Source organism: Rousettus aegyptiacus, unplaced genomic scaffold, assembly GCF_014176215.1.
Source record: "Rousettus aegyptiacus isolate mRouAeg1 unplaced genomic scaffold, mRouAeg1.p scaffold_m13_p_2, whole genome shotgun sequence".
NCBI classification, from domain to species: Eukaryota; Metazoa; Chordata; class Mammalia; order Chiroptera; family Pteropodidae; genus Rousettus; species Rousettus aegyptiacus.
This window is the reverse complement of record NW_023416295.1, coordinates 41935034-41947866: the sequence shown is the minus strand read 5'-3', so window position 1 is coordinate 41947866 and position 12833 is coordinate 41935034. Positions and strand designations below refer to the sequence as shown.

The 12833-nt window shown below is 33.0% G+C and overlaps 1 protein-coding gene across 10 annotated transcripts in view; it reads right to left on the bottom strand.

Annotated features, from left to right (window-relative positions):
- Window positions 1-12833, bottom strand: part of ZNF385B (zinc finger protein 385B) — a 351566-nt gene that overhangs the window by 40120 nt on the left and 298613 nt on the right. For 6 of the 10 annotated variants that reach the window (XM_036238023.1, XM_036238021.1, XM_036238025.1 and 3 more), the window contains 2 exons: window positions 10878-10916; window positions 4067-4177 (listed from right to left, as the gene is read on the bottom strand). In XM_036238023.1, coding sequence (XP_036093916.1) covers window positions 4067-4177; window positions 10878-10916 — 150 coding nt within the window. The remainder of the gene's footprint in view (window positions 1-4066; window positions 4178-10877; window positions 10917-12833) is intronic. The other 4 variants (XM_036238024.1, XM_036238022.1, XM_036238026.1 and 1 more) reach the window with 1 other exon arrangement.

Genomic DNA, 12833 nt, shown 5'->3' with positions numbered 1-12833 from the left:
TCAGGCAACATAATATAATAGGGAGAGCTGTGGATTTAGAGGCAAGAGACCTGAATTTGTACCCTAATTGTCTTTTGTTGACTATGAAAACTTATATAATTCCAAAAGATCAGAAACAACCTGAGTGTCCACCAATAAGGGACTAGTTCAATAAACTATGGAACATCCATACTTCGACTATTGTATCAGTCTTCTATTGCTGCTATAGCAAATTACCATACACTTGATAATTCCCTGGCTTGTGGCTCCTTCCTTTACCTTCAAAGCAAACAATGTCCAGTTGAGTTACTCTTACAGCACATCATTCAAACCATCCCTTTGCCTCCCTTTCCTACTTTTAAGGGCCCTTGGGCCCACAAGATAATCCAGGATAAAATATTTCAAGGTCAGCTATTGGTACCCTTAACTCCATTTATTACTTTAATTCCCCTCTGCCATATAAGGTAATTTAGTAAAAGGTTCCAGATATTAGGCTTCAGAGATGTAAACATGTTTGTTTAGCACATCTGTAAAAAAAACCAGGAAACTATGTTTTGATAGAGAAAATTCTCAAGGATATATTATTATTATGTTAAAAATGTAAGGCAAAAAAGTGTAAAAAGTACACTATCTTTTATGTAGAAAAGGGAGGAAATAAGAATATATATTCATAGTTGGTTATATTTGCATAAAAAACAGAAAAGATATACAAGAAATATTAAAGTGGTTACAGACAGACAAGAATAGCATGAAGAGTGGGAGGATGGGGAATGGGATGGAAAAAGATTTTTCAATATATTTTTGAAAATTAATTTGCATTTTGAACCATGTAAATATACATTATTATATTTTTAATGCAAAAGATTTATAATTGTCCCTAAAACCCTATTATTCACTTGATAGCCAAAACCTTTGTTTTGGAGAGCCTACGTATCACCATCTTGTTACTTTTCTTAAATTAACTCATCTAATAGACATATCCTCCCATTTGGCTTATATCAAGCAGTTCTCTAACATGACATTCATAGACTTCATGAAAGTCTGCATCTTCTGCAAGGCTTTTGCAGTTTCACTTTGCAATCTATTTGCACTGTATTATGAGATGTTTTCAACATCCAGTATTGCTACAGTGTGAATCCTAGAATTAAATATGGAGAATATCTTCAGGTGGGCATTCATTTTATAAGTGGTTAAGTAGTGAACATTTTTATTTTATATTCATAAAGATATATTTCCCTATGTGACTGTAGAAATTTTGGTAATAATTAGGTAAAGTTGTTAAATACACTTGAATCTATTTTAGTATTTACATTCTTGCAAAAATCCTTTAACTATTATACCTTAAATCTAGTGGTAATACTGTAGTTTAATATATCTAATAGTTACGTCTCTATCATTAATCAATCTTCTACTTTCAAAATATTTCATGGCTTCTGTCTGTTGACTGTTTCTAGTCAGGTTTACTGAGTTACACTTTACATACAGTAAAATTCTTTTTTAGGTATTGAGATCTATGAGTTTTGAAAAATAAAAACTGCTATGTAACCACCACAACAATGGAGACATAGAATACTTCCATCATCTGAAAAAGTAATCTTGCATGCCCTTTTATTAGTCAAATCCCTAACCCCACTTTCAGTCCTTGCTAACTACTGATCTGATTTCTGTCCCTATAGTATTATCTTTTGCATCAAGTTATATAAGTGCAATCACACAGTAGTATATAGCCTTTATGTCCAACTTATTTTATTTAGCATGCTGCCTTTAAGATTCATCCATGTTGTAGGATGTACCACAGTATTTCTTTCTTTTTTTTTTTTTTTATTGCTGAGTAGTGCTCCATTGTATGACTATACCAAAATTTGTTTATCCATTCATCAGTCGATAGACATTTGGGTTAATTCCAGTTTAGGATAATTACGAATAATACTACTATAAAAAAAAGCACAAATGTATGATCACATTTTTTTTCATTTATAATGGATAAATACCTAAAAGTAGGATTGCTGAGTTGAATGGGAAATGTATCTATAACATTGTAAACATTTTTTTAAATAACTACCAAACTGTTTTCCAAAGTACCTATACCATTTTGTATTTTCACCAACAATTAATGAGAGTTCTAGTTGCTCCTTATCTTTGTCACTTATATTATCAATTTGCTTAATTTTCATCATTTTAACAGGTACAGTGTTATCTGATTGTGGTTTGTATTTCCTTAATGGCCAATGATGTTGAGCATTATTTTACAAGCTTATTTATCATTCATATTTCCTCTTTGCTAAAGTGCTTGCTTATTTTGCCCATTTATTATTTATTGTTGAATTATAAGTTATTTAAATATTTTGTACAAGTATTATGTTTTATAAATATTTTCTCCCAGTCTGTAGCTTTTCTTTTCATTTTCTCAACGGTGTAACATTATCATTTGAAGAGAAGTTTTTAATTTTGATGAAATCCAACATATCAATATTTTTATAGTTCATACTTTTTGTTTCAGAAATCTTTGCCTATCTCAAGGTTATATGGATTTTCTCCTGTTTTCTTCTAGAAGTTATATAGTTTTAAGTTTATAGCTATTTTATATGATTCATTTGAATTAATTTTTGCATTGTATGTAAGGCAGTAGTTAAGGTGTTTTTTTTTTTTAAATTTACAAATGGATATCCAATTGCACTATTTGTGGCAAAGATTAGCTTTTCTCCATTTAATTACTTATGCAACTTTGTCGAAAATCAACTGAACATATAGATATAGGTCTATTTCTGGACTCTGTTTCATTGATCATTATTTCTATTATTCTTTCACCAATATTACAGTTTTGGTTACTGTAGGTTTTTTAGTAAGTAAGTATTGAAATCAAGATGTGTAAGTCCTCACAATTTGTTTTTTCTTAAAAATAGTATGGGCTATTCCAGGGCTTTTCTTTTCTATATACATTTAAGAAATAGCTTAGAATTTTCTACAGAAAAAGTCTACAAAAAGATTTTGATTAGGATCATGCTGGGTCTGTAGAGCAATCTAGGGAGAATAAACATCTTAATACAATTGAGACTTTGAATGAATTAATACTATATATTTTCCAGTTTATTTGGGAACATTTTAATTCTTGAATAAGGAGTTGAGAATTTTACCAGGTACCGAAAAATTCATTGGAATTTTAATTGAAATTGCATTAAATATACTTCTATAAATCACAATAAACATATCTCCTCTTTTTCAATGACTATAATTTTTATTAGGTTTCCTACATAGAATTATTCAAATATCATTTAATGGTATATGCAAACAAAAGTATTTAATACTTTACTATTTCCAATAAATATGAATCCTATAACATACTCTTTGCAAAATGATTTCTGGGGTGGAATAACTCAGGAAATATCACATTTAATATGTAGCCTCCCGATTCAGATTTGCAGTGGTCATTGGCTTTACTTGGTAATTGGGTATTATAAAGATTCTAAAATTATTTATTTTGATTCTATGCTATTTTATTTCTACATTTTAAAATCTACTTTCATAAAAGATTAATTCGTACTCTCTTCTTGTTATCATTTTTAGCAGGATGATTAGGCTTACCAGATGAAGTAATTTACAAACCTTCCCCTGTATTTCCATGTCCTGGGAAAATATAAATTGTATAGTAAATTATTCTCTCAGGTATTTAATATGATTTTGCACACACGCGTGAAATGTGACACTTGTTACCAAGGGTAATAACAAAAGTTTTCTTCAACATTCATCGCACTTTAGTTTCTTTCATACTTTCATTGCATTTTAAACTTTAAAAAATATTTTCTGCTAGTTAAGTGTTTTTCAAAAGCAAATATAGTAGATGGGATTAAGTGTAAAATGGTTTAGGTGAGATTGATTGTATAGACAAAACCTTGATTTTGATATTATCCAGTCTATTGCTCAAGTTTCTAGTGTTGAATCCAAATCCCTTGAAAATCTGGCACAATAAGTAGACCACCAAAAGAAAGGGCCACTGAAGAGTGTATAAATATGAAGAGATGTACATATTCAGAACAATCAGGCTTTCAGCTTGACAGACTAAAGAGAGCAATGAAAAGATGATACTCACATCTGAGTTAAAGCGAAGCTGACAGACATTACAAGAAATAACTTGTTTCTTCTTTGGGGGAATCGACACTCCAAATGTGTGGTTAATTACTGCTTTTTGCACAGGATCCATCTAAAGAACAAATAATAAAATAGTCAATTTATAGCTTCAAAAGATAGACAATAGTGTGAACAAGTAAAAGTAGCTGTATTATTCCTTAAGGTTATAACTTTTCATTCCTAAACAAGAATAATAAAGAATCTGATTCAATATCAATCTACTCATTTCCAGGAATTAAAAACAAAATAAAACAAACTGTTTTGAAATCATAACACAAATCATTGGAGAACCCAATAACCTAAGAAATCATATATCTATATAAGGAGACTTGAAAAACCTTAGAAGAATCCTAAAACAAACAAACAAAAATTAAGATCCAAAGGTGAAGGTTAAAATTAACTTGTTTTTTCTATATAAGGTAATAGTAGTTACCATAATCTAAAATGACCTGTATGACAATTGTTACAGATATATTTAAGTTTCTTAATTTTTGATTTATGACAGTCATAAATGATAGGTTCATATCATACAATAGAAGTGTTTGTCTTTATTTTAAAATAATTTGTTACTTTTCATGTACCATAGATTAAAATTTGTTCTACTGGAAATGCCTGTCACAATTGTACACTCAAATGCTCATAACAGATTGGTTACTATGCAACCTTTGTTTAAAAAAGTAGTTTTGACCTATAACTTGTGACTTTCCTCTTTGGTTTGCATACACTATAGTGATGAAAGTATTTGACCATAGAAAAAGTATGGCACAAACCCATAGAAATACTTGGAAAAAGAAAAAAAACACTATTTGCAGAATCTATAAAAAGAAACACAGAAGTGATTCACTTGTGTACTCCAGATAATAATCTCTAGCATTAACATCAGACAACTGGCAGTTCAAAAAACAATGTGGATGATAAACAAAGCGTTACTTATAAACAGATGTAACATGAACAAGGATAGATACACTGACACCATTGTCTAGGAAATCTCTTAAGGTTAGAGTTTAGGATTGGATTAGTTGATGATATTTAGTTGAGAGGAGAAAAAAAGACTATCCCTGACTGGAAGTACACGCCAACAAAGTGTAAAATTAGCAATTAGAAGAATTTAAATACATTAGAAAAGAGGGTGGAAAACAGAACTATCAAACAGTAAAGTAGCCTATTTTTCCCTACAAGTTAAAGAAAGATGATGGGACACTGTATCCCCACTATAAAAAACAGTTATGTGCTTTAGGATAATAAAAATTTAAAGTGAGATTTCTAGAGCGATAGAAAAATTCTATAACCTGATTGTTGTGGTGGTTACACAAATTTACACGTGTTAAAATTCATAGAACTATACACACTCCCTAAAAATCAATTATATCAAATTTTATTTAATGAGAATTAAAAAAAAATCAACAACTCTCTACCGGCCAAGAAAATCTCAAATTGTCAAAAACAAACAAACAAACAAACAAACAAAAAACCCTATTCACATTCTTAGTTTATTCACAAGTGCATACACTTAAGTCTAATTCATCCATTCATAAAATGTGAAACTATACTTTTTGGTTGTTACTAGAGATGGCAGATTAGTTTGAACAGGAAATAGCCTACCTATATTGACAGGACAAAAAAATACACTGCTTTCGAAAGTTAAAAAATAAGAGCATTTTATTGGGATACTTTCTGTTCTCAGGCTCTAAAATACCTATCTGCTGACACGTAAGCTACATGGGTTAAAACTATATGAGTATTTCCCAAACACCACTTTTCGTATGCCACTTTCATTTTTAAATAATGAAAACATTTTTCAATTACAGTTGGCACAAGATATTATATTACCTTCAGCTATACAATACAGTAATTCAATATTTATATAACTTACAAAATGATCATGCTGATAAATCTAGTACCCATCTGACACCATCATAGTTATTACATTATTGAATATTTTCCTTACGCTATACTTTATATCTCCACGAGTATTTTGTAACTCCAGTTTGTACTTCTTAATCCCTTCCTCTTTTTCACCCCCTCCCATCTGGCAACCATCAAAAGGTTCTCTGTATCTATGAATTTGTTTCGGTTTTGTTTATTTTATTATTTAGATTCCATATGTAAGTGAAATCATATGGCATTTGTTTCTCTGACTTACTCCTCTCAGCACAATATCCTCTAGGTACATCCATGTTGTTGCAGATGGCAGGATTTTGTTGTTTTTTATGATGAACAGTATTCCATGGTATATATGTTCCACCTGTTCTTTATCCATTCTTCCACTGATGGACAACCAGATGCCTCCATATCTTGGCTATTGTAAATAATGCTGCAATAAACATATGATTCACATGTCCCTTTGAAGTAATGTTTTGGGTTTCTTCAGATAATACTCAAAAGTGGGATAACTAGGTTCTTGTCTCTTGTTATAGTCTTTGTTTTTAAAATCGATTTTGTTTGGTATAAGTATTGCTACTCCAGATTTTTTTGTTTGTTTGTTTGTTTCCATTTTCATAAAGTATCTTTTTCTAACTCTTTAATTTCTGTGTGTGTCTTTCGATCTGAAGTGAGTCTGCTATAGGCATATATGTAAGAGTTTTGTTTTCTTGTCTATTCAGCCACCCATGTCTTTTGATTGAAGCATTTAGTCCATTTACATTTAAATTAATTGTAGCTAGATATGTAGCTATTGCCATTTTATTATTCAAATTTTTGTTTTTTTCTTCTTCTTAAAGAAGTTCCTTTAACATTCCTTGTAATATTGGTTTGGTTGTGATGAACTCTTTTAGCTTTTTCTTGTCTGGGAAGCTCTTTATCTGTCCTTTTATTCTAAATGATAACCTTGCTGGGTAATCTTGGTCATGGGTCCTTGCTTTTCATCACTTTGACATTTTATCCCAATTCTTTTGGCCTGCAACATTTCTGTTGAGAAATCAGTTGACAGTTTTATAGGAGCTCCCTTTTAGGTATCTAATTGTTTTTCTCTTGCTGCTTTTAAGATTCTTTCTTTGTCTTTAACCTTTGGCATTTTAATTATAATGTGTCTTGGTATGTGTCTTTTGGGTTCATCTTGTTTGGGACTCTCTGTGCTTCCTAGGTTTGTATGTCTATTTTCTTTTCCAGGTTAGGGGAGCTTTCATTATTTCTTCAAATAGACTTTCAATTTCTTGCTCTCTCCCTCCTCCTTCTGGTACCCCTATGATGTAATGTTGGTACACTTGATATTGTCCTAGAGGCTTCTTAAACTATCCTCATTTTTTTTTTTTTTTGGTTTGTATTTTCTTGTTGCTGTTCTAATAGGGTATTTTTTTGTTACATTATCTTCTAAATCACAGACTCGATCCTCTGCTTCATTTAATCTACTATCGATTCTAAGATATTCCACATTTCAGTTATTGTATTCTTCTGGCTCTTTTTTATGTTTCCTATCTCTATTTTTATGTTTTCTATCTCTTTGTTAAAGTTCTCAGTGAGTTCAGCTACTCTTTCTCAAAGTTCAGTGAGCATCCTTATAGCTACTGTTTTGAATTTTGTATCTGGTAGATTGCCTGTCTACATTTTGTTTAGTTCTTTTTCTGGAGCTTTGTTCTGTTCTGTCACTTGGGACATGTTTCTTTTTCTCTCCATTTTTGCTGCCTCCCTATGTTGTTTCTAATAATAGTGGGGCTACTGTGTCTCCTGGTATTAGTAGAGAGACCTTATGTAGTTGGTGTCCTGTGGGGCCCAGTGGCACAATCTCACTGGTCACCTGAGCCGGGTGCTCCAGGTGTGTCCCTTGTATGGGTTGTAGTTGAGCCTTGGTTGCTGTTTGCATGTCAGTGAGAAGGATTCACCCTCAGGCTGATTTGTTGTGAGGACTGACCACTGACTATAATGGAGGAGCTGTTGTGCAGGGGCTGACCCTACAGAGCAGGATTTGCTTTAACAGAGTTCTTTCTCTGATGTCTGCCCAGTATGCCTTTTGAGTGTGTTGTCTTTGGCTGTGGCCCCAGGTTGTGCTCCAGCTCAGTCTGAAGCTAGTCACTGGGTATGCCAGACCTGGAGCATCTTGAGAGGGGCCCTGCCGCAAGCCATGCTCTGGGCAACCTGACATGAACTCCAAGCAATCCAAAGATGGCCACCACCCATACTGGGTGTCTGGAGAGGCTGAACTGTGAACTGAGATTGGCTGCTACTAATGCCTGGTGAGGAGCTGCTCAGCAAAAGGTATGGAGCATGCCGAAGCCAGATTATGATTGTTTGGGTTATGTGAGCTTCAGAGAGATTTTAGGAAGTCCACAGCATGAGTGAAGACAGGCCATTTGTATGGAAAAGCCACTGGAAGTAGCTCAAGTGGGCCTGCAAATTGGGTGGAGTGGGGTCACAGGAAATCATGAGGGCTGAGTGACCAGTTTAGCCAGGTTGATGGAGACTCAGATGTGTTGACCACCTGTGTCTGCACACCGTGAATGGGGAGGACTCAACTAAGAGACAATGGATTCTGCCAGCACTTCTGTCTGGCAGAGAACTCCCCCTCCAGCCATCACACTAAAACTTGACCACTTATTTCCTCTCAGTATATCCCTGGCACTTTTCAAGCTGCTTCCCCAGACCTAGAACTCAGGGTGACTGAATATGTCAGATAGTAAGTATATGCACTGGCCCTTTAAGAGGAACCCCTGGGATGTTCACAGTCCTTCCTTTCACTCAGCTACAATATCCACTGATTTTTAACATTTAGATTTTGTGGAGACTTCTTTTCCTGGCACTTCTTTTCCTGTACTGGGGAGCCAGGAATGGTGGGGCTGGGACCTCTTGCTCCTCTGGGGAATCTCTGCATCCTTATATTTCCTCCCAATTTTTAACTGCCACACACAAGTGTCAGACCAGCTCATTCTGAAGCTCCGCCTCTCCTACTAGTCTTGAGGTGGCTTCTTCTGTATGTTCTTAATTGTAGCACTGTTCGGCTAGACTTCAGGTGATTTTCAATGATGGTTGTTCTGTAGTTTAGCTGTAATGTTGATGTGGTCATGAGAGGAGGCGAGCAAAGCATTTACCTATTCCTCTTTCTTGACCAGAAATTGCTGCATGTCACTTAGATTATTTTGTCATATCTATTTACTATTGTGTTATTATTATTCAGTTAACATTTTTTTTTCTTTAAATTAAATAAAATATACTTTAAAAACATAGCAACATTTATGAAATCATAGTTTTAATGTACATGCTTTTTTAGTAACACTAAAATGTAAAATTTTCATTATCTAAAATAAATATATATATCCTAGTTGTTCCCATACCACAATATAGAAACATAGACAAAACAAATATCTACAAAGATCTAGTTCCACATTTTTAGTAAACCGAGATATCTGTTGACAGCTCTAACATGACCCTTGAACATAAATGTTCCCTTTAGTTTTTTGAAATTGTTAGCTGCCTATGTAATTTTTAAAATAACTCCTGATACAAATTTATTCTACTCAAATCTCATATTTGTACATCAGACTGAAAATATCTGTTTATATTCCCAAGGCTGAAAGCTCTCTGTCCCTAAAGGTGAATTGTGGCTGAGCACTCCACATACAAAGGCAAGTGAGTTCCCAGATAGCTGCTCCCTAAAAAGCAAATTAAAAGGTTTCTTCATGAAACTCTAACCAAAAATGGCTTCTCTATCACATACACAATCCAACTTGTCCCTATAAAATCAACTAAATAAACACAGCCCTTTTACCCCATTCCTTGTCACCTGTCATTAACTCTCGCTGCCTATCCATCTTTTGATTACTTACCATGAATCATATGAAAATTTTATCCTCCATGTTTCTCACTCAGATGTTTTTCAATTTTCTAACTCGATTCTCTATTTTCTTATAGGTAGTATTTGGGGAAAAGAACCACTTGTTTTTTCCTGTCTAAACCTTTTATCTTCCTCTGCCTATTTATCACAGAATTCTATAATTAATTTCTCATTCATCATTTGGGGAACATGATTTAGTTGAAAGAAAACGTTAAGTGGTATAAAAAAAGAATGTTCCACTTGATAATTCATCTGATACCTTGAAACAGACACTGTCTAGATGATGTTTTGAGTATTTACCATCTGACGCAATAACTACAAATACCTGAGTCATTTCTGTGTGATCTAGACTTGGCAAGAACATAGAAGATGTTTTCACATATCTCTCTCTTTTGTTTTTTGAGTATCAAGTGGTAAAATCCTTATTTTTTATTCCTATGATACTCTAAAAGTTAGATGAAAAAAATAACTATGATATAAACTTTTAAAAGTTCTCTGCTAATTAAATATCAGTTCTCTATAATCATAATGAGATATGTATAATTAAATCAATGATAATTATTTTATTCAATCATCAATTTTCAGGATGAATAAAATATTCAGGAATAATTAAAACATTCTCATAAATCCTAAAGTGTGACAGATGTAAGTTATTCAATTTGCTATAGCCAAAATTATATATCTATATAATAATGATTTCATAAAAATAATACTCAGGAAATTACTGGAAGTTTTGCAATTATAAGATAAACTCATATTTAAGATTCAATAGCCATTTTATAGACATATGAATGTTAAAAATGAATAAGTGTTTCAAACATCTTTATTAAAACATTTTTATCACTTTTAAATGAACAAATTCCTTGTTAAATACTCGTATTAAATTAGCTCGTGCACAAGAAAGCTGTCTGTGGCTTGAGAAGATTGAGATTCATTGGTAAATAATGCTGTAGCACTTTCAACTATCTCAAAGCCCTACCATATTGCTCCAGCTACTAATTTTCCTTACCTGACAGAATTTATTGGTCCCAAATAAGCCTCTTCTTTTCTAAAAGAGTAAAAGTTAGAAGTAGTAATCTGGAATTTTGAGGCTAGTAAGCACATTACATGAAATTTTTAAAAATTCATTTTCTTTGCTCACCTCTAATTAAAAAGCCTGAAATACTAACTAAAAAGCAACAAGAGTTAACACTTGCCACTTTGTGTAATGAAAATCATGTAGGAATGAAAACGCAAGACCTATTAATGCAATTAACTGGTAGGTAATAAAAATGAAAGATGGGTCGTGGCTGTTACCAGGCACTGAGGAGATAATTGGAGGCTATGTATGGACAAATTAACTATTATATTATAATATTTATAAAGGAAATTAATGAAGTTGGCCTGTCACACCATCTATTATATTTTCAATATCAAAATAAGAACAAACAGGTATTTTTGGTGTATTCACCAAATTTATGGAACCACAAATCTGTGTGAATTTTTTATAAGATCATTACTTTCACTGAGTATACCAAATAGTGATTTACATCTTACAGCGTTAGCAATCATATAAAAATATGCAGCTGCAAATAAAACCTAGTCATGGAGAAAAGAAACACTCTGTAGCACTTCACTAAAGTCAGGATGAACACTATGGGAGGGGAGAGAATATCTAAGGTAGGAGCTATTTGATAAAACGATTTAATACTGGATAATATTTTGATTCTAGAAAATTTTTTTAGATGAAACTTTAGGCAAAAAAAAAATAGAATTACAAACTTTTCAACTATCTCAACAATTTCAAGAGTCCTGAAGTTTGAATTTTCTTCTTCTCAGAGTCTTAAAATGATTTCACTAGCCTTCAAGATGGACTGGGTGTGGGAGTAAACTGAACATCTCCAAACTGAAAAGCAAAAAGAACTGCTCAAGAATTATACAAGGCTTTCTTCCATGTGGGTAAATTGCTGGGTCCCAACTATTCTTAAATAAGAGGAAATTTCACCTTAAATTTAGCCATCTACTTTAACCAATGTTCTAAACAGCATTCAGTAAGAACTTATTATACAATATCGTAGGGACACTAACTTTTCTACTAAACAGAAGAAATCAAGTTTTTTACTTTAAAAATGTAAAAATCAGTCATCCAACAAACATTTCTGGAAGTCGAATGTGTTTCAGGTGCTGTCCCAGTTAGATGGGGTAGGATGAGTCAAACATTAGAAAGGACCTAATTATAAAAGTTAAAAAGTGAAAAAGATAGTATAAACTCTGTTTAGTTGGAGGCTATACAAATAAGTGATCATTAAGCACACACACGCACAAAAAGATGGAAGGAAGGAAGGAAGGAAGGAAGGAAGGAAGGAAGGAAGGAAGGAAGGAAGGAAGGACGGAAAAGAGAGAGAGAAAGAGTGAGAGCGAGACAAGAGGAGAGAGAGAGGAAATACGAGGGGGGAGGGAGGACGACAGAAAAGGAAAAAAGGAAGAAGGAAGGAAGAAAAGGAAGGAAAGATAAGAGATCCAAGAAAGAAGGAAGAACGAAAGAGAATAGAAAGAAAGAAAGACGAAGACCAAGAACAAGACGAAAAAAAGAAAGAAAAGAACGAAAGAAACCAACGACAACTAAGAAGGAGAGAAAGAAACAGACAAGATTAGAAAGCACCTCAACGACCCAACCAAGAAAGAAAGCAGAAGAAAGAGAAAGCAACGAATGAAAGAGGACAAAGAAGAAGAGAAAGAGAAAAAAAGAAGGAAAAGGAAGAAATACAAGAGAAAAGAAAGAAAGAGATAAAGATAAGAAAGAAAGAAAACGGAAGGAAAGAGAACAAAGAAAAGAAAGATAAAATAAGAAGAAAGAGAAAGCCAAGAAAGAACAGAAAGAAGAAAGAAAAGAAACGAAAGGAGAAGTAAAAAGAAAGAAAGAAGAAAGAAAGAAAAGAAAGAACAAAGAGAGAAGAAAAAAGAAGGACGAGTACTTCCTCCCCCC